The 23,994-nt window shown below is 37.7% G+C and overlaps 1 protein-coding gene across 1 annotated transcript in view; it reads right to left on the minus strand.

The window, feature by feature from the left end:
• Positions 1 to 23,994, minus strand: part of mmm (missing minor mitochondria) — a 375,927-nt gene that overhangs the window by 150,587 nt on the left and 201,346 nt on the right. Inside the window, exon 9 of the mRNA XM_090411202.1 lies at positions 17,924 to 18,030. Coding sequence (XP_090267328.1) covers positions 17,924 to 18,030 — 107 coding nt within the window. The remainder of the gene's footprint in view (positions 1 to 17,923; positions 18,031 to 23,994) is intronic.

Raw genomic sequence — 23,994 nt, forward strand, 5'->3', positions numbered from 1 at the left:
GAATATTATAAACTCCAGCATATTTATAGAAAGGATGATTGTCTTTTGGAGATCTTAGTAAACTGATCTTGTACACGTATTGCGTGTACAAGATCAGTTTACGAACGTGTTTCACTCACGTTCGATACTATTTTATTTGTAATTATTCTAGTCAGTTTTTTATTCTTGTCAGTTTTGCAGTTACACATAATTGTGAGATTGTTTAAACCTATATGTAAGTGCCCTGAAGATGGCAACAGATAAGTGTGGCGAAACTAGTTGGTTCAGTTAATAAAATTGATCAACACTTGATCGGTAAACCAAATATTATTATTTACTAATTTATGATCAAGAAAATAACCTTCATGATTAATTCAAGATAGTTATTTGAAATATTTTGAAAAAAAAAATTAATTAAAAAAAAAATGGGCTGTCGACGTTCCAGATTATGTTATTTTTATTTTTGTTCAAAATTAAATTTCATAGAATACTTCACAGATTGCCTGAAGGAAGCGCTTTGATGAATGTGCTTTATCGATAGTAATATGAAAATCTTTAGTCATATCAAACATGAAGCGTACATACTGTGAAAAGTATGAAATAGGAAATCAGAAGAAAGTAGATATTTATAATTCAGTTATTATGAGCGGTCGTGACAGCAAGAGCGGGGGGGGGGGATATTAGAATACTTCAAAACAAAGTTGTAAAATTGTAAACAATTCCATACAGGAGATGTCTCAGATAATCATCGCACACACACACACACACACATATATATATATATATATAACATATATATATTTATGTTGCTTCCACCCATGGAAAAAAATGTGAAGAAACAGCATTATTATTACTGAAATGAGTGCTTTACAAATAACAATAATAGTAACAGTTTGTTTCATTTTACAACTGCCAATTCATCCGAAATACTACTGAATATAATTTTGTGATATTTTAAAATTAGCCTTGAATAAGAATGTAATGTAATTTAACATGTCTTGTTCATAAAAGCACAATGAGTTGTTCTCAAACAGCAGTAGTATATCTAAACCTGTAAGAATAAAAATGTGACATGCATATTTCCATACATTATAGTAGTGCAAGAAAAAATAAAAGGTAATGTTCAAACCTCATTTATTGCAATAAATTTTGCTTGATAGCATTTGTTTTCAGAATATTTTAAAACAATTGTTTAACCCAAATAGGGGGAATGGAGCGCAATGGATGTTTTGTCATATAACTGCGATGAGGAGAGACATGTGAGGCGGTGCATTGTCGTGGTGCAACATCCAAGTCTGGTTTTCCCACAATTCAGGCCTCTTCCTGCACACAAGTATCCCTCAAACATGCTAAAACTCTATGTTTACCATCTGATCACATGGTACAAATTTATAATGGACAATGCCTTTCTAATAAAAAAAAAACTTTTTTTGGTTTAGGCGATCCTTTCCCCCACCCACTGTGACAATTGCATCTTGGGTTCAACATCATAGCCATAAACCCACATCTCATCTCTTCAAGCTTCTTCAAAATCACATGTTCTTCAAGCTCTTTCATTGCTACTTGTCACTAATCCGATGAACAGCTTGTACACAGCTTGTATGACAACTAATGCTCATAGTAGAACAGGGCAATGGCAGTTTGCTGTCAAAACCTGCCGCTAGTTGTGTGCTCAGTAGCCACAATGTGCTCTCTGTGCCCTATTTAAAAAGTTCAGTCTTTTTTTGAACAAGTCTCGTATATATACACGCATACATATCTTGGAACCAACCAAAATGTTGACTTGGAATTTCCTAATGCAGAAAACTCCAGGTAACACAGGTTCATTCTTCTAAGTAAAGGGATCATAAATGTTACAAATCCACTATAGTTAGTCATTCTCATTATTTCCGATGTTCAGTCGACAAAAATAACAAGAAAATAATCACATGCATTTTCTTTTCAAAAAACACAAAAAGAAAGTAGTTTATAAGAAGAAAATACTACTTATTTTCTTCTTATTATTATTCTTATTATCAGGAAAATATACCCGAGGAGTGGAGGGAAAGTACTCTTGTCCCCATCTACAAAAGTAAAGGGGATGCACAAAACTGTAACAATCACAGAGGAATAAAGTTGATATCCCACACAATGAAAATCCTAGAAAGGGTTCTCGATGGAAGACTGAGGAAGGAGGTGGAGACTGCAAAGGAGCAATTTGGCTTCATGCTGGTCCATTGACAACAGATGCTATCTTTGAGTTATGGCAGATGATGGAAAAGTTTTGAGAGAAACAATGGGACCTATATCTGGTTTTATTGATCTGAAAAAAGCATAAGATAGAGTGCCAAGGCAAGAAGTCTGGAGGTGTCTGCGGGAGAAGAAGGTACCAGAGAAATATGTGAGGTTCGTGCAGGAGATGTACAGAAATGTGAAGACAAGAGTTTGAACCTGAAAGTTTTCAAGTGACAGTTGGCTTGCATCAAGAGTCAGCATTGAGTCTTTTCCTGTTTAATATTGTGATGGAGGAGGTGAGAGAAGATGTGCCTTGGACAATGTTGTATGCAGATGACATCGTGCTGTGTGCAGAATCAAGAGAAGTGGCAGCTAACCTGGAAAGGTGGAGGAAAGTACTGGAAGAGAGAGAGAGAGAGAGGTATGAGACTGAGCAGAAATAAGACAGAGTATATGTGTTGAAAACTGGATGGCAGCCAGGAGACAGATCTGGAGCTGCAAGGAAATGTCATTAAGAAGGTTAGAGACTTTAAATACTTATGTTCAACAGTGAAAGAGGATGGAGAGGCTGAGAAGGAAGTGGGATGCAGGATACAAGCTGGATGGAGGAACTGGAGAGAGATGGCTGGAGTGCTGTGTGATAAGAGAGCACCAATCAGTCTAAAAGACAAAATCTACAGGACAGTAGCGAGACCAGCTATGACGTATGCTATGGAAAAATGACATATGCTATGACGTATGTGGCCCTGAGGAAAAATAACATCAGCAGGATGGAGGTAGAAGAGATGAGAATGCTTAGGTGGATGTGTGGTGTGATCAGAAAGCATCGTCTGAGAAATGACTATGTAAGGGGAACGGTGAAAATTATGAACTTAGGAGTGAAGATACAGGAGGCAAGGTTTGATCATGTGATGAGGAGGGAGGACGAGTATGTGGGAAGAAGGGTCATGCAGATGGATGTGTAGGGGAGGAAGAAGTTCAGGTGGCCAAAGAAGAGATGGAGGGTGCTAGTGGAGGAGGACTCGAGGATGGAGAATTTGGATGTGGTTATAGCCCAAGACAGAAGGATGTGGAGGAGACTCATCACAAACAGCAACCCTACTTAAGTGGGACAAGCTGCAGAAGAAGAAGATTATTCTTATTATCTCATCATTATCAACATTTTCCTTTAGTACAAAGAAGAAATCACCACATATTTGAAAAAGACATTTACCACTACTTTAAATAAGTTTCAAAGTAGCTGTTTTACTTTTACTACAGTTTTACACTAAAATGTATGAGTATGCTCCTCAAGTGATTTATATTTGTAACGATTGTCTTGTGAATGGTTCTGAAAATAAATTATATCAAACATTTAATGGTTCTGAAAATAAATTATTTCAAACAAATTTTACTTTTACTACAGTTTTACACTAAAATGTATGAGTATGCTCCTCAAGTGATTTACATTTGTAACGATTGTCTTGTGAATGGTTCTAAAAATAAATTATTTCAAACATTAGCAAGATGAATAAGTGGGTCTCCCCCCCCCCAAAAGGCTGAACTTATGCAACACATATGCACCTATTTTTTTTTTAATTCAAATATTTCTTTCTTTCTTAAATAACTGCATCAAATACTTTTTAATTTTTCGATAATAAAAGTGTAATTGTGATTATAGAAATTATTTTGACACAAATATTGTACCAGGCTGTAAAAGAAATCTTGGTATTTCAATTTAGGATATAACTGATGATGTATTATGCACTATTGCTTGAGGCTCTTCAGTGTGACTTCTGAAGAAGTGGTCTTTCTTTCTCAGTAGCATTGAGAGTAATCTAAGCTTTTAGCGTTTACTGCCTTACAATTGAATGCATTTGTTATTAGGCATCTAGAAAATTATTAAATGGTAAAACACCTAACACAGAGGGTCAGGGAAACAGTTATGATGAGAGGAATGATGAGAATCTGTGTGTGTACGAGCAACAATGTTTGGTCATACACACATAACTATAATGGTGAGAAACTGAAAATAAGTAAGGTACTAGATAAGAACAAATATCAGCAAGTTGTCCAACTGTCATGCAGACTACAGACAAGGGTATACAGAAAATCATGCAGGTAATTTATTATGTCTGTACACAAATGCTTGAAGAATCAAAAACAAAGGGGTGGAGTTTGTTGCCTTGGACAACACGTTGGGACCCCATATTGTAGGCATTAGTAAGACCTGACTATCAGAAGCAGACATACTAATTGGTATTGAGTAAAGGGCACAGTATTTTTAGGAAGGATAGACAGGATACAAGAGGAGGAGGAGGAGGAGGTGTGCTGTTAATGATATTAGATGACTTGATTCCAGTCAGAGTTGAGACCCATGGCTGCAATACTAGTAGTAGCTTTTCATGTAGCAGTGTGTTTGAAGCCATCAGGTGTGAAGTGGAGTCTATCAAATATATAGTGGGGTGTTGTTACAAACCTAGTGGATTGTTGGTAGTAACAAAGAAATGCATTAACAAATAAGGATGATGAGTGAGAAATGAGTAATCATAATAGGGAACTTTAATTACCCAAATATTGATTGAGTAGCTGTGAAATCTCATGAGAAGAATGAAACTGAATTTAGTGAGTTGTTGTGAGATAATTTCCTCAAACAGCATGTGACAGTAGGAACTTTAAGTCAAAGAGTGTTAAATCTGATTATAGTGTCAGAGGGATTTCAGTTAAAGATGTAATTATTCTGCTGGTGGCAGAATAGACAATCTGTTGGTGACAGTGATCATGTAGTACTCACTGGGGCAGGTGGCTAAGTTTATGAATGTTCCATTCCAAAAAGGTTGCATACTGAACTACAAAGTAGGAAATTATATCATAATTTCCTACTTTGTAGTTCAGTATGTAGTTCGCTGTGTGTTGGATTTTCTGTGCATTGGTATAAGTTGTTGAATATTAGTAGTGCATGGGAAGTATTTAAATAATACTTAAATAATACAATATCAGAATCAGTCCCTAGAGTTGAAAGAGTACGTAGGATAGGAGTGAAATTATTATTATTATTATTATTCAGGCCTCCATGGAGTCAAAAGACTCTAAGAACATAAAGTCTGTCAAGACTCATCAAGGGGAGGTCCCCCCCCTAAGAAACACAAAGTCTATCATACCACTCCTAAAACTCATTGACCGTTCTCGCCCTCACCACTCTATCAGGCAATGAATTCCATGGCTCAACCACCCTCCATGCAAAGAAACCACTCCTCACCCTTTTGCTCACAGTTTCCTTTCGTAACTTCCAGGGATTGCCTCTTGTCATCACTCCTGCCCACTATTCAACCAAGTGAAAGAACTCCCCAGTGCCAACCGTGTAATCACCTCTCAACAGTTTAAAAGTCTCAATCATATCACCTTTCTTTCTTCTATCCGCCAAACTCTGCAGTCCACATTCCCTCAGCCGATTCTCATAACTATCATTGTACAGTCCTGAAACTATCTTTGTCATCCGTCTTTGAATCCTTTCCACAGTTAATTTATCCCCTTCAAATCCTGGGGACCAAATCTGAGAACAATAATCCAAGTGTGGTCTGATCAGAGACTTATACAATGGATTGATGACCCTTTTATCTCTGCAGATCAGTGTCCTATTCGTTTTTGCAGCAATCCTCTGTGTTACCTTCACCACCTCTGCAATATGTCCCCTAAACTTCAGGTTTCTATCAATCATCAACCCCAAATCTCTTGTCTCCCCAACTTCCTCCAGTATAACTCCTTCCATAGAGTATGCAGCATCCCATCGATGTTTCCCAAACCTCAAGACCTTACATTTTGCTGCATTAAACTGACATCCCCATTCATTTGCCCATCTATCTAGCTTATTCAAATCCTCTTGCAGGGCTACCACATCTGCACTATTACTAATAATCCTTCCCAGCTTCGCATCATCCGCAAACAACTGAATATCCCCTTGCAATACACTGGCAATGTCACTGATATAAAGGTTAAACAATATAGGTCCTAGTACTGAGCCCCGTGGGACTCCACTTGTAACCCTCTGTATCCTTGAAACTGTTCCACCATACACAACTCTCTGATACCTATCAGACAGCCAATCCTGAATCCAGTTGACCAATCTGACATCCAGACCCATGTGCTGCAACTTAAATATCAGCTTATCATGTGGCACCCTGTCAAATGCCTTCGCTAAGTCTAAGAAAATTGCAGTATATGCCTTTCCCTCATTGATTGTTCTTGTAACTTTATTATAAAAGGCTAGCATATTGCTAAAACAAGAGCGCCCTTTCACAAATCCATGTTGACTCTCACAGATAACATTACCCTCACCTGCCTAATGCTGTATACGGTCCCTCACTACTTTCTCCAAGATCTTAACAACTACTGATGACACACAGACTGGTCTATAATTAGACACTTCCAGTCTGCTACTGCCCTCATGCAATGCCACTATCTTACTTTCCTTCCATGCCCTGGGCACCTTTCCCACAGCCAGACTTTCATTGAAAAGCCAGGTTGAAGGCGCTGTCAGTTCCCTAGCACATTCTCTCAAAACTCGTGGTGAAATACCATCCAGTCCCAAAGCTTTACTGACATCCAGAGTACTCAGAATCTGAAACACACGTGCCTCCTGTACCTCTAAACCTCGAACCTGCCCTATCCTCTAGCATTAAAACCGACTCCTCCAGGATGAAATACTACAATAAAGTGGTCATTGAACAATTCCACTATGTCCTCTGCATCAGTAACTCTATTCCCATGTTTATCCCACAATATCATTCTTCCATGGTCATTTCTCCTCCTACTGGCCACATAGCTAAAAAATTCTCTAGGATTTTCTTTGGATCTTAGGGCCAATCTCCTCTCATATTCCAGTTTCGCTTTCCTTACCACACTAGTCACTCTTCTGGCCTGTGTCTTATATTCTTCTGTGAACAAAGAGGAGATATCAAAGCTTACCAATATGTCTGCATTATTCAAGGTTAAATTTACTGTGAGGGCTTTAAAGTGGATCAAGTTTTTTATATAGGATGTGGACCTTCCGGTGAGGGGAGGTCAGTGAGTTGGCCAGCTGTTTAGACAGTCTGTAGCAAGGTGCATTGGTGGCATCTACAATAGGTCTGAGTGGGGAATTGGGTTTGTGGATTTTTGGTAAACCGTATATTCGCGGGGGACGGGAGCAGAAAGGGTTAAGTTTTTTCGTGACGTCAGGGGGCCAGGAGGTTACTTTTCTAAGTAAGATTTTTAATTTCTTAACTTGTGTTTTTGTGGGGTCGTGTTCTAGTGGGATGTAGGTAGTGCGATCGCAAAGGATAATGTTCATTTTACGATTCTACTTACTGGTGGAATGCAAGGAGCCATCTCTGAATGTAAGGAGCCATTGGCTCCTTACATTCAGAGCTCTCCAGTTCTTAACCCTGAACTTTGGTAGATTCTCTCTGGCATTTCGGAAACTTCTGCACAGAGAGAGAATTTCAAAATATAAAAAATAAACACGTCCAGAAATATAGCAACCTGGTTAAAGACAAACCACAACCACAAATTCAACTGCTCCAGACAGTAGTAAACCTTTCTTCCAAAAGGCTCACCGACGATGCCGTCAGCGCCCTTTGCCTCGGCCGTAATTTTGCCATCGCTCTGAAGGAAGTGCCGGTGCTCTATGTAATGGTTAACATCGAACGGGGATCAGTCGCTTACCGTCGGAGATAGCTAACAACATCAGACTTGACATAGCCAACATCTTCGTTCATTCGTCGCCTCCAAAAAGCAACTTATCGTATGCCCAACGCATGGCTTTCCTGAAACTACGCAAAGAAAAAAGTATCATCATCACTAGAGCAGATAAGGGTAATGCCACAGTCGTTCTTAATACCAGTGAATATAATCATAAAATGAACATTATCCTCACGCTACATACATCCTGCTAGACCACGACCCCACAAACACACAAGTTAAGAAATCAAAAATCTTAATTAAAAAAGTAACCTCCTGGCCCCCTGACATCATGAAAAAACTTAAACCTTTCCGCTCCCCCCCCCCCAAATATACGATTTACCAAAAATCCACAAACCCAATTTCCCACTCAGACATATAGTAGATGCCACCAATGCACCTTGAAAAAGACTGTCTAAACAGCTTAGCAACTCTCTGACCCCCCCCCCACCAGAAAGTCGACTTCCTATATAAAAAACTCGACCCACCTTAAAGCCCTCACAGTAAATTTAACCTTGAATAATGCAGACATACTGGTAAACTTTGATATCTCCTCTTTGTTTACCAATATTCCCTTAACTGACACCTTATCTCTCTTAGAAAACGTTTTTCCCTCTGACATCTTAGATCTCTTTTCCTTTGCCATTAACTCTGGGTATTTCTCTTGGAAGAACAAAATCTACAAGCAGATAGACGGAACTGCCATGGGTTCCCCCCTCTCACCCCCCTTTGCCAATTTCTATATGGAAGATTTCGAAAAACGAGCCATAGACTCAGCCCCACTCAAACCTTTTATCTGGCTAAGATATGTAGATGATGTGTTCTCTATTTGGCCTCATGGCCCAGACATGTTAGACTCTTTCCTCAGTCATCTCAATAGCCTACATCCAAGAATCCAGTTCACTATGGAAAAGGAAAAGAACAATTGTGTACTCTTCCTAGACAGTCACACGCATGCCTAATGATACACTTGCCTTCAGTGTATACAGAAAACCCCCCCACACACACAGGTAGATACATTCACAAACTCTCCCACCACCACCCCTCGCAACAATATGGCATCATTAAAATTCTTACCAAGAGAGCCCACAATCTTTGTTCCAGTGGAACCGCCCTTACTACTGAGCTTAGCCACATACACAGCACTTTCCTCTCCAATGGCTACAGCAAACACAATATCAAAAAAATAATCAGTTCCTCCCCCATTCCCCGTCCTTCTCGTTAACAAGATTTTAAAAATGCCATCACCATACCCTACATCCGTGGCACATCCAAAAAAATAGCCAAGATACTAAAAAAGTACAACCTACACACAGCATATAAGCCCTACCGCAAACTTGCTATCCTTATCCGTTCTACAAAAGATCAGCTCCCTTCTCTCTCTCTCTCTCTCTGCCTGGAGTTTACAAAGTACCCTGTTCCTGTAAGCTGGCGTACTTTGGACAGACAGGCAGATCAGCATCCATCCACCTGGAGGAATACAAGTCTTACATCTGTAAATACAACTATGGCCATTCAGGCTTGGACACTATGGCCTGCCCATGTTTTGGACACCAACCACAGAGTATCATGGAAGAAAACCACCTTGCTCCACCACAGCAAATTCAAGAAAGAGAGACTTTTCTTAGAAGTAGCAGCAGCTCTCAGAAACCAACCAAATCTTAATAAATACCGTTGCATTAAGCTTCCAAAGATTTGGGGAACACTCATCACCAGAGGTCCCGCCTTATATTCCAGGCCACCTACTACTGCCCTTAGAGGGCGCTCCACCTAGATAGGACGTTAGTGTCACCCACGTGGTTGGGCTTAGTACTGTAAGATTTGTGTGTGCATGTTACGTTAATTGTTTTTGTAATCCCCATAGATGTCCTAGTGACTAGGACAAAATATAGGAAGTATTAAATTCTATTTTAATTCTTTTACAATATGGAAACAGAGCAGCAGAAAGACATTTTGGTCCACCGCCAATAGAAAAAATGGTTCGCAAGTGGAGAAAACAAGAGGAACAATTAAAACTGCCATCTAAACACAAGAAAACATTCCATTCACACCTAGAAAAATGGCCAGAATAAAAGTACAAATGAAAAATTGGGTAAAAAAATCATCAAAACATGGGAATATCTGTTTCTACGAAAATGATAATTTTTGAAGCAAAATGATGGGCAACTGCTAATGGAATTTTAGATTTTACCGGATCACCGTCTTGGTGCTTTAGATTTATGAAAAGACATGGGTTATGCATGTGTATAAAAACCACTCTAGCCCAAAAAATGCCGGCCTACTATGAAGCTACAATTATAGAATTCCATAGATTAGTCATATTAGCGAGAAGGAAATTTAACTTTGAGCTTAATCAAATTGCGAACATGGATGAAGTGCCTCTAACTTTTGATGTTCCTTCAAATCGGACAGTAGATTCAAAAGGCACCAAATCAATAGTGATCAAATCAACAGGTCATGGAAAAACTCACTACACTATAGTTTTAGCTTGTTGCGCGGACGGAACAAAACTACCCCCATGTTAATCTTCAAGAGAAAAACGTTATCGAGAGATGAAATTCCTCATGGAATTATTATCCATGTTCAAGATAAAAGCTGCATGGATGAAACAGGAATGAAAATATGGATACAAAAGATATGGGCAAAATGTCCAGGTGCATTGTTTAAAAACCTTGCGATGTTAGTGTGGGATCAATTCAGAACACATAAAACAGAATTAACCAAGAAGAATTTCTTTTAGAAATGCTTCTGAAAGAAATGAATAAAGAATTAGATGAATCATTCCTAGAGGCCTTACAAGTCAATTACAACCCTTGGATGGATCTATTAATAAACCATTCAAAAATTTTATTCGGGAAGAGGGGAACAAATGGATGGCAAAGCCAAATCACGATGTTACAGCAACAGGACGTGTGAAATGGCCAACAGTTTCAGAAGTATGTACCTGGGTGAAAAATTCATGGGAAGCTGTGAAAGAAGAGACGATTATAAAGTCATTTAAGAAATGCAGGATGCAATGGACGGTACCGAAGATGACACAGTTTTTGAAGGGAGTGACAACAATAGTTCAGACGAAAGTAATACGAACGATGACATTAACGAGACAAGTGTGAAGACGAACTGAAGATTACTGAAAGTGAAGATGAACTGAATATTGCCAATACAAATGATTGTAACAATAAATAAAAATTAAGTAAGAATTTGTAAATATCTTGATATAATAAAATTTTGTTTTCTAAAAATCGTCTCATAAATTTGGGGTGCGTCTTATCGTCTGAAAAATATGGTAATTCCTTTGCATAAGGGAGGTTCTAAGACTGCAGTAGCAAATTATAGACCAATCAGTATCTCAGGAATGGTGGTAAAAGGCCAGAAAAATTGGTAATAAAGAGAATTCAAGAATGGGTAGATAAAAATATGATACTGTATGATGGTCAACATGGCTTTAAGAAGGGTTCGTCATGCCTTAGTAATTTACTAACTTTTTATAATAGAGTAACAGCTGAGTTGGATAAAGGAAATGGCTACATGATGATTTTGCAAAGGCATTTGACAGAATACCACATGGAACACTGTTAAACAAATTAGAACAAATGGGAATGGATATGACACTGGTAAGTGGATAAGAGGGTGGCTGCTGGACAGATATCAAAAAGTGGATATGGAGGGGCAGAATCGAGGCAAAAACAGCAAAAACAAATTGCTGTTTAATTTGTACATAAATGCTACAGGACATAATCCGAATGGAAATATTCAGTTGTTTGTTGATGATGCAAAATTAGGTAGAGTAATAGTTAATCAAGGCGATGTGGAGAACTTGCAGGAAGATTTAAATAGCTATTAAACTGCTATTTAAATCTTCTTAAATAACAGTTTAACAGTATGGGCAAAAGTTAATGGGTATCAGTTTAACATTGAGAAATGTAAAGTTATGCACTTTGGGATAAATAGATTACAAGCTGTTTATCACATTGATGGCACTGTACTCCAGGAAATAGACGAAGCTAGAAATTTAGGGGTGGTGGTGGACAGAGAGTTAAAGTTTAGAGAACATGTTGCTAAGAAGGTAGCCCATAAGATTACTTGGTTAGTAAGGAACCCATTAACAAGTAGAGATAAAGGAAGTTGCAATTCCTCTCTATATATGCCCACATCTGGATTACTGTGTTCAAGTCTGGTCCCGTGGGTTTCTTGGGGATGAGGAAGTGGTGGAGAGGATTCAGAGGTGAGTGACCAAGATGGTGGGTGGCCTGTGGAATATTCCCTATGAGGATAGATTGAAAGTGTATGGATTGCAGAAGTTGGTTGATAGGAGAAAAAGATGGGATATGATAGAAATATTTAAGTTGCTTAAAGGATTTTATAGGATAGATACAGGAGAAATGTTTCAGCACTTGGCTAGAGGAACATGAACAAGGGGTCATCCCTGGAAGTTGAATAAAGGTGTGGTCATTAGGGGTATGAGGACTAGATTTTTTGCTTGGAGAGTGGTGAATGAGTGGAATGGGTTGCCATAGTCAGTTGTGAGTGCTTTGTCTGTTAATGGGTTCAAGGGGAGGTATGATAGATTATCTAAATAGATTCGGTCTCCCGTGATGAGTCTTTGGACTCTGTGGAGGCGCTTGTATAGTAATAATAATAATAATAAATAAATAATATGTTTGATACTTACAAACTTCTGAAAGGGTCTTACAGGATTTCCACTGATGGAATTTTTCATTTTATGGATGGTGGGGAAAGGATGAGAGCTGGGAATGAATGCAGTCAAGAAAGGGTTGAGAGGCTAGATTTTTCTGTCATTGAGTGGCACGTGATTGGAATGGATTGTCATTGAATGTTGTGTGTGCAAGTAGTGTGAATAAATTCAAAAGTATGACAGCTGGTGCATGTAATATGTGGCCTTCCTTGATGAGTCCCTAAATCCTTGGAAGTCTCTCTTAATAATGATAATAGTAATATATGGGAATTGCAAGAAAAAACAAGCAGAGGCCAGATGAAAGATATGACAAAAGAGGTAATGACCAAATGCATGAAAGATATTATTATTATTATTATTATTATAATCAAATCTCCACAGAGTCATCATACTATCATAATTAGCTTCTGAAAGCCTTCCTTAAATTCAATCAAACTCCTCAATGCTCTCTCAGGCAATGCATTCCACATAGCAACTATTTTCCATGAAAGAAAAAAAAGGAAAAATAAACTGATCTTCAATCCTCTGCTCACACCATATATACCTTCTTCATATATATATATATATCTTCCCGAGATAGCCTCCTCATCTACTCCTGTTTCTCTCTATTTTATGATAAAATCTCTTCCACATTAATCCAGTAACTACCTCTTTCCAACGTATATGTGTCAAACGTATCTTCCACCTCCTATTCAAGAGGCTCTGCAAACTGTATTTCCTCAATCTTTCCTCATACCCAAATTTCAGAGACTGAAAACCACATTAGTAAGGTGTCTTTAGACCTTTCTAGCCAACTGTATCTCTGCCAACTATATACTTTGCATTCCACCCTTGTTTTTTAAATTTTAAGGGAATTTTTTTTTTTTTTTGCCATGGAGAATGGTTGGTGTGTGTAATGCACTGATTGATACTGGTGAGTGTGCAAGCAGTGAATGAATTTAACAAATGATTTTAGGATCTATTTTGGATAGTATTTGTGACTTGAAGGATCTTCACATCGACTGTATTTAATACTGGCCTCCCCAGTTTAGCATTATCAGCTAAAAAATTTATATTTTCTGCTCTCATTCCCAAATTATTATTATTATTATTAACATCTGACCTCCATGGAGTCAGAGACTCATTCTGGGAGGTATACACTATTACACACAATGCTCATTCAACTGTGCCTTAAAATGATTCAATGTGTCTACATTCACAACACACTCAGGCAATGCATTCCACTCACTAACCACTCTCCATGCAAAGAACCTTCTCCTCACTCCTCTTCTCACACTCTCTTTATACAGTTTCCAGTGATGGCCTCTTGTTCTACCCCACCCCTCTCCAATTTTATGAAAAATCTCTTCCATGTTGACCTGATAACAACCCCTGAATTTACATTCTCTCAATCTGTCCTCATACTCCACATTCTGAAGACTACTGACAACTTTTGTGAATATTCTCTGGACCCCTTCCAACAAATCCTCGTCACCATGAAAACCTAACGACCAGATCTGTGCACAATAATCCATATGAGGCTTGATTAAGCCCTTATACAATGGCATCATAACCTCTTTATTTCTGCATGTCAGGGTCCTCTGCATCATTGCCATTGTCTGATGTGATGTCTTCACAACTTGTGCGGTGTGGCCCCTGAATTTCAGGTCCTTGTCCACCACCACTCCCAGATCTTTCATTTCCTCTACCTCCTTTAAATTTTCCCCACCAAGTGTATACTCTGCATCCCATCATTGCTTACCAAATTTCAAAACCTTATACTTTGCAACATTGAACTGATAGTTCCACTTAACTGCCCATTCATATAATCTATTCAAGTCCTCATGCAAAGCCATAACATCTGCTTTTTTTAAATTTTATTTTTTATGTTGGGCCCATACAGATAAAACCTATAGTATGTTAGTACTGTATACGGATAGCAGGTTAAAAGTAGAAACTTGTTTACATTTGATTTAAAAGTCTGTATATTGTATTCCTTATGAAATACATTGCAGAGGGGGGAGGGGAGACTGTTCCACATTATAGCAGTAGCAGGGATAAAGGAACTTGTTTCTGTGGGTTTCAAGGTGTACTGTGAAAGGATGTTGGGCAGCAGCTGTATGTGTTCCAACGGGCTTGTTACCAAGTGGGGGAACTATTAATGCTATTTCAGATGAACATTTGCTATTGATATATTTATAGAATACACAAATTGCGGAGACCAAATGTGTGTGTGAAACTGAGGGGTGTAAGTTGGTAAGAGATGGATCATTTATCAATCCAACTGCTCTCTGTATCGAGTCAAGCATTTTGAGAGAGCTTTTAGGAGTCCCACTCGAAATGCGAGAGCAGCATTCGATAGCTGTGCAGATTTGTGATTTGTATAAGGTTAACAGCTGTTTAAAGGTGAAGAAGGTCTTGAGCAAAAGAGAAATCCTGGTTTTTTGAAAGATGAGGATGCAATGGTTGTGATGTGTTTATGCCAGGAGAGGTCTGATGTCAGGTTAATTCCAAGAAGAGAAATCTTATCTTGTCTGGAAATTTGAGTGTTATCAAAAATAATACTGTGGAATAAATGGTTCTTTTTTTGTGAGAAATAAGACAGAACTGGGTGTTACTATCATTGAAGTTGACAAGGTTATCTGTGTTCCATTGGAGGATGGCTTGGAGGTCAGAATTGAGAGCTCTGTAGATTGAAGTGAGTTGTGTAGAGTGAGGTTTGTCAAATGAAAAGGAGGAATGCACTGTGCTGTCATTCTGCAAAACTGTTATTGGGTTTTTATTTTTTTATTACAGAAGGAAAAGGATTGGTGAGAGAACAGAACCTTGTACAACCCCAGCATTAGTTGGATGGTGAGAGAATAAGGAACCGTCTACCATCACACAATGCTTGTCCAGACAGAAAGCTGGCAATCCAACTGCAGAAGTCCCGAGACAGTCCAAATGATTAGACTTTGCTTAATAAGCCTTTGTGCCAGACCCCGGTCAAAAGCTTTAGAGATATCGAGTGCAATCACTTGAGATTTGCCAAATTTTTCCATGGCATTTGTCCAGAAAGTAGTGATATATGAGAGTAAATCTCCTGTTGATTAGCAGCGACGGAATCTGTATACTGGTGGTCGCTTAATAGCTGTGTACCTTCAAGGTAGTGTAGTAGTTGAGAATTGATTGCTTTCTCCATCGCTTTAGATAGGACTGAGGTGAGTGAGATAAGGTGGTAGTAAGGTGGTAATCACTGCCATCTGACTAAGGTGGTAGTCAGATGGCAGTGATTTGTCGCCTTTCTTAGGAATGGGTTGAATATAGGTCAATTTCCAGGCTTTGGGATAGATACCAGTGGAGTAAGAGAGTATATACAGGTGGCAAGCTTCTGCATCACTCTCCCCAATTTTGCATCATCTGCAAACAGCTGCATTTCATGAGTTAAACCCATCCCAATACCATTTATATACAAATTGAACAACAATGGTCCCTGCAGTGCACCACTAATGACCTTCCTCTTATGGGATACTGCACCCCCATATACAACTTTCTGATACCTATTTGACAGCCAGTCACTGATCCAACTCAGAAGTCTGTTATCCAATCCAATTTGTTTCAATTTATTTAATAGTTTGTCATGTGGGAGCCTATGAAAAGCTTTTGCAAAATCCAAGTACACCACTATATATGCATCTCTCATGTCCAAGTTATTTGTCACTTTGTTATACAACATGAGCAAGTTAGTAAACATTATCTTATCTTAATAAACCCACACTGATAACTACAAAGAATACTGCTGTTTTCAACCCAATCTGTGTCCTACTTCTCACCAATCTTTCTAGTACCTTCACCACAACTCCAGATATACATAATGGCCTATAATTTGTAGTCACAGCCTTATCATCACCTTTATGCAGTGGAACAATTTTACTTTCTTTCCATTCCCTTGGAACCGGCGCTGTTGTAAAACATTTATTACACAGCCATGAAAATGCTACTGCCAATTCCCAGGAGCATTCCCTTAAGATGAGCAGTGATATATCATTAAATCCTATCGCCTTATTAACATCGAGGTTATTTATTACTTCAAATACCACCTGCTCACTCACAATTAAGCCACCCTCTCCTATGTCCTCTACACTTAAGTTCCCCATGATTCCACCCTTATCAGGATGAAACACCCTTAACAATTGTTCACTGAATATCTCAACAATGTCTTCTGCAGCAGTTAGCATTCTACCATTTTCATCCATTAAGATCATCATACCATGATCATTCCCAATTTATCAATGAACAAGTAGATAGCTGTGTCCTTGTATACAACCCTGCAACTCACTGCTAATCATTTGCTTTCTCCTTTATCCTGCTCCACCTCAAAGGATAAAAGTGGGATACAAGAAAAAGGTAGGGAGAACAAATTCCTCAAAGATAGATAAGAATATTAAGAGAAATGGAGGAAGAAGTAAATGTTTTGTTTGAAGAAATAGGTGAGTGTATTGTCACAGAAAATTTGTGAGAGTGTGGTTGGTGAATGAATTCATGTCAGAGTATGACAGACAATATATCAGTTGCATATGAATCTCCTGTGAGGTCTATTAATTTCAAAGAATAATATTAATAATAAAACAATTTGTTTCTAGTTCATTTTATCTAGATGCAAGCGAAAGTGAACTGTGATTTAGTTTACTAATAGGTGAGGAAAACATCATAAACATCTTGTTTAAGTTAAGGGATATACATCCCATATCGTTTCTTAGCCAAATAAGAAACTCAAAGAATTTCATGCCGAATATAATAGAAACTATATAAAGTTCGGCGATTCCAAGCAGAAGCAAATACTTGGATACTGCAGCAACTGACCCTTAAGGTAGTGCAAGCTGAGGCAACTCATGTCTAAGGTGGAGCAAGCTCCGATCACTATTCTTGATATTTACCCATAATGTGAACTTAGCTCCTAGGAGCTGTATTACTGTTCTACATTATGAGAGAAGGTCACTACCCAGACCGGTTCCAACCTTTATTGAGGTCTCATCAGTGAGTAGGTAGAACTAGTTAATATCAAGTTTGTAGCGAACAGAACTTACAACCCTTCCATGAGTATTGCCAAGAGATGTCCTAATAAATTATTAGATATATGAAGCCTTTGGCTCTTCATATATCTAATAATCATAAACATCACTTATAAAATTTGTAACAACTGATTCAATTGATAGAAGCAGAATGCAAGAAAATGTGCTCATATATAAAGTGAAAGAAAAGAAGCCAAAATAATAGTGTATTCACAAACTTGTTTGTGAAAATTATCCCTTTACTAAGCAATGAATGTGTTTTAATATATAAATAGTTTACTTCATTTTTAATCAAAACAGGACATACCTCAGTTCCAGCAAAAATCCTTGTAGACAGTGAAATATCAGAAAATTCTGTTTCCTGGTCACTGGAATTGCTGCCTGTTTCTTTTTTAGTTTCTTTCATATTTTCATCTAAAGGAAAAATATTTCAAATAAGGATTAATAATGCTTCCAGCTTAGGATTAATTGCATTTTTACTTCAATTTGATGCAGTAATTTTATTTGATATAGCAATTTTTTAACATATACATGTAAACAGTACATGTATATGTTAAAAAAAAACATAAAAAACATTGCAAAGTTCAAGAATATCACTGTATGGTGGTATCTCGCTAAGCTGAACCCTCCAGTAATCCCAACTGCGGTTCGAAAGAAAAAAGTTTTATTCATTACGTATTATTATTTTGTGCACTATTATTTTTATTTAATAATTATTATTTTAACTATTATTATTTATTTTATTATTATTACAGTACAGTATTTTTTTTCATATTGTCAATTGTGCAGTTACACTCTAGGCCTATTTTGATTTACTGTGTGTGTTCACGTTTGCTTTTTTATACTGTACAGTACGTACTGTATAATAGGCATGAATCACCGAATTCAAAATCAAATCAGATGCTGAAATTATAAATATGATGCTACAAAATGATTTAAAAGATGACGATAAAGAACTTGAAGAAAAAACAAAGTAAAACACGAAGAGGCAGTTGACAATTTTAATATGTGTATAGAATGGACCAAGCAGAATGATATGCCATTCCACAAAATTTTATTGCTAATGCAGCTCCGAGAAGAAGCATTCAAAAAAAGTTTAGCTTCCAAGAAGCAAATGAAAATCAGTGACTTTTTTACAAAGAAATAAAAAAAATTTTTTTTGTGTTGTGTTGTGTACAAGAAAGTGACATTTTTAAGCAAATTAAGTTATGTACTGAACTATGTAATTTTATTAAATCAGAATCCTCAACAATACAGGTACATACAAAACTAAATTTTTTACTAAAATAAACTTGTGCACTGTATTATTTCGTAAGTTTTATATTACAGTACAGTAGTTTTTTTTTTAATCAGTTACTTCCTTTATTTACAGAATTAAATTGATTTACCATTAGAATCTGATTATTTTTGTCTTAAACGCTAGTTATTGTTGTCTCTTGGGGAAAATTTGCTAATCCGAACTTTTCGCTAATCTGAATGAGCATGATTTTTATTAGTTCGGATTAGTGAGATACCACTGTATATGAATCTCCCTTATCCAATACACTCTTTATCTTATCATAAAATGCAACCTACCCTTCAAAATCCATGCTGGCCATCACAAAGCATCCCATGTCTATCAACTCAATCCTGTATTTGCATCCTAACCAATCTCTCCAACACAATGACTACAACTGCAGTTAGTCATACATTCCCACAGCTATATAGCTGACTAAATTATGACTTAATTCTTGGTAATATCTAATCCAATCGACATTTGATACACCTCTGATTTTTTCACTTCCAATTCTCCTAATACTTACTTCTTTTCTGCATATTACATAGCATCATTTACACCAGTATGATATATGCTGATGAAGTGCTCATTCGATATTGCGCTATATTCTTTGCAGTGGTCACTCTGCTACCATGACTAGCCACCAATGTCAACCTGCCATAATTATTCTTCCTCTTGATTGACACATATAGCAGAAGAATTCCCAGTAATTAACCATCACTGAATTGACAGTAAATTTATACCGTTATATCATTATTCCCTCCAGACTCCATTTGACTCTTCATAACACCATACATTCTTCCATCTAACCCCAGAAGAGGCCACATCTGCTTCCATCCACCCTCAACTTTAGTTGCCCTGCTCTCCCTTGCTCTGAGAACAATATTCTCTCCAGATGTCTAAGTCTTTCCTCATTCAAATGCAATTCATCTCTTGTATACAGCTCTCATCTATCCTCCAAGCATCCACATAATACAAGCCTCTCTTTTGACACATTCTCACTATCATGCCATTCATTACTGATGCTCTTCTTCTCATCTCTGCATTATCATATCTAGGTAACACACTTACTATTTTTCCTCTGATGCTCTTGTGCCATACAGTCTCAAGCATAAACCTCAAATCTCTCACTTGCTGATTCACACTGCCTCTGTAGTCATTTGTATCTACCATCACAATCATCTCATTCACCTCACTTAATTGCCATAGTCACATTCTCTATTGTTCCTCCAGGCAAGCTCACTTACAGCATTCTATTTTGCACTCCACAAATCATCGACTCTCCATATATATCACACTTCTAACTGCTCCATTCATTTCTTGGTCACCTGCATCTCTCTCTCTCTCTCCTTGCATTCCCACTTATCTGCCTTTCTGTCATCTCTCCATCCTGGCTCCTGCACTATCCTACCTTCCTCTGAATCTTTCTCTCTCTCATCCTGGTGCACCTAGTCTTCCCCCCCCCCCTTGTTCTCTTTACATCAGTTAGCTTTTCTAGTCTCCTTATCTTTCATGCTTCTAAACTCATTTTTCATATGCTCCAGATTTTCTTCTCTCAGTATTTTTCTCTCTCTCTCTCTCTCTCTCTCTCTCTCTCTCCAAGCAACCTACTCTGAATTGACATTCACTTACCTAATCATTACCAGTCCTCTAAATCTGCTACATCATTTCCATATGATGCTCATTTTCCTTACCCCTAATTATTTTCTCTCTCTCCCAGCATTCACTCATTTCTGACATACTGCTACTGAAGCCATTTAAATCTATGCTGATATCCATATTGCTAATCTGCTCCTATCTCCTACATGTTATGCAGACATGCACTCTCTGGTCTCTTGCAGAATATCACTGCAAATACAGTCATGGGTGACCTGACTGAGTCTCCACTTTGTAAGGGCATATATATCATCCAAGTAAGGATACTGCTGTGATAGGAAATGATATGACGACATAAGCTGATGACTTCCAGCTTAAGACTTCCAAGTACTTAGTATATTGCAGAATCTCAATGCAAACACAACCATGGGAATATATCAGAAATTAGCTTGCATTTTATGAGAATGTGCAAAGGAACTGGTAATGACTAACTAGGCTGTTTAACTAAAGTCTGAAATCTGATAAAGTCCCAAGGGAATGGAAGAAGGACAAAATAATTTCTTACTTTCAAGCTCAAAGACTGCAGTAGCAAATATTAAAGATCAATCAGTATCTTGGGAGTGGTATTAAAAGTATTGGAAAAGTCTTATGTAATCCCAGGAGAGAATTCAGGAATGGACGGATAGGAATACAGTACTCTGGGGGGTGGGGGATGGCTTTGTGAAGGGTCCATCATGCCTTAGTAATTTATTATGAAGTTTTTTATAACAGAGTGACAGCTGATCTGGATAAAGGGAACTGCTACACAATGATAATGCTGGATTTTACAAAGGTATTGACCAGATACCACATGAACTTTGTTATGCAAACTGGAAAATATACAGATGAATATGAAACTGGTAATACAGATACGAGGGTGGTTGATGGACAGATACCAAAGAGTAGTTTATGGAGGAGAAAATCCAGGGGAAAGCAGATGACTAGTAAATGTGCATGCTTGGACCATTACTGTTTAATTTGTACATGGATGATATAGCAAATATTCAGTTGTTTGCTGATGATGCAATATTTAGTAAGATAATAGTACTCATACCTAATAACTCATCACTGATAGGATAACTCATACTTAAATTTAAACGAACAAAACAGGTACAGAGAAATAATAAGCAATGGCATAATGTTCCAATATTTTGTCTCTGTCACAGAGATATCTTCAGGAATACAACATTAAAATTGTAATCAAGGTACTGTAGAGGCTTGCAGGACGATTTAAATAGGCTGATAATGGGCAAAACATAACAAATATCAATTTCATATGAAAAAGTCAAGTTATGTATTTTGGGATAAAAAACAATTACATGCTATGTACACTGTTGGAATTGTACTTAAGGAAACTGATAAAGTTATGGATATGGGGCAAGTTGTAGATAGAGAGTTGAAATTTAGAAAGCATATTGCTAAGAATGCCAAGGTGTTCACATGATTACAGAATTCAGGTCTGGTGCCTGGGTTTCTTTGGGATGAGAAAGTAGTGCATAGGATCCAGAGGTGAGTAGCCAAGATGGTGAGTGGTATGAGGAATGCTCCTTATGAGAATAGATTAAGGTTTTTTTGTGGATTACAAAAGTTCATTGATAGGCAAAAAAGAGGGGATATGATAGAAACACTTAAGCTTTTCAAACAGTTTTATAGGACTGATGCAGAGGAAATATTTAAGCACTTTATTAGATGGGGAAGGGACAAGAAGTCATCCCTTGAAACTGCTATCAGTGTAGTTAGCAAGGATATGAGAACTAGATTTTTCACCTGGAGAATGTAAATAAGTGGAATGGGTTGCCAGAGTCAGTTGTGAGTCCTTTATCTGTCAATGAGTTCAAGAAGAGGTACAACAGATATTGTGTAGATAGGTCTCTCTTGATTAGTTTTTGGACTCTATGGAGGTGCAGGTGCAATAATAATAACAACATATGGTGTCTTCTGACAGTAACTAACTGGTGTGGACAGAAACTCTTACATTTTAAATAAGGTTAAAGTGCATCTTATCTCCTAGGTTAATTTTCCTGTCACCTCCCTTCACATTTCCAGGCCAAAGCAATAACTAACCAAATATTTCAACCTATTCACCTCCATCTAATACCATATCAATTCAGAACCACTGCTACTATTGCTCCCCCCCCTCTTTCCTTCCTATACTCATAAAAAACATCAACTCCAGTTAGTATATCATCTCATCTAATCATGTTTTATTTATTGCAATAGTTTGCAGGCAAATGAACTCCATCAGTGCAACAATTTTGTTCCCTTATTTCTGATACTCCTGATATATTTATATACCAACATAATAAATAATTTCTGAGTCTATAAATAGTCCTACTCATGTGACTTCTGGGATCAAATTCCTCCACATGTGCTATGAAGAATTCTTCATTACCAATATTCCCATAATGGGATGGCACCCCAGGCCATCTCATTCTTTTGTTATCTATCCCCATAAGCCCTTTTACTAGCGTTTCCAGAATCCACACTTTATTATTATTATTATTATTTTGGGCAACTCCAAGGAGTCGGCAGACTCATCGAGAGAGGCCCTAACATCATGTCAAGAACAACTATTCGACATTCACAGTGTCTATCATACATCACCTTGAACTCATTTATGGTCAGAGCACCCACAACAGACTCTGGCAACTTATTCCACTCATTTACCACTCTCCAAGTAAAAAACCTAGCTCTAACACCCTTGTCAACCACGCTCTTGCCCAGCTTCCATGCATGGCCCCTAGTCCTCCCACCACCAATCATATTTTCAAAAATATCTTCTAGATCAATCTTATAAAAACCCTTCAGTAATTTGAATGTCTCAATCATATCACCCCTTTTCCGCCTATCGGCCAATTTTTGAAACCCACAAATCTTCAACCTGTTCTCATAAGGTTCATTCCACAGACCTGCTATCATCTTGTTCACTCATCTCTGGATCCTCTCCACCTCCTCCCCATGAAGAAGAAACCTTGGCGCCCATATCTGGGCACAGTAGTTTAGATGGAGTCTTATCAATGCTCGATACAGAGGAACAATAACTTGTTTGTCTCTGCTTGTTAAAGTATTTTTCAGTAACCACGTGATTTAATGAGCTGATTTAGCCACTTTTGCAATTTGCCCCTTAATCTTCAACTCCTTATCCTAACACTCCCAAATCCCTGGCCTCATCAATCTCCTGGAGTATGGTTCCACCAATGCGATATACTGCTGCTAATCTTTTCACTCCAAAATGCATAACCTTACACTTTGCAACATTAAATTGACATCCATTTTCCCTAGCCCAGTCCTCCAAACTATCCAAATCATCCTGCAAAATTTTGACATCCTGAGCACTCACAATTGCTCTACCCAACTTTGCATCATCAGCAAACAAGTGAACACTTCCTCTCAGATCCTTTCCTATATCGTTAATGAACAAATTGAAAAGTAGTGGTCCAAGAACAGAACCCTATGGCACACTGCTA

The sequence above is a fragment of the Typopeltis vanoorti genome, chromosome 21 (genome assembly GCF_054136105.1).
Source record: "Typopeltis vanoorti isolate ZY-2024b chromosome 21, IOZ_Tvanoo_1.0, whole genome shotgun sequence".
In the NCBI taxonomy this organism is placed as follows: Eukaryota; Metazoa; Arthropoda; class Arachnida; order Uropygi; family Thelyphonidae; genus Typopeltis; species Typopeltis vanoorti.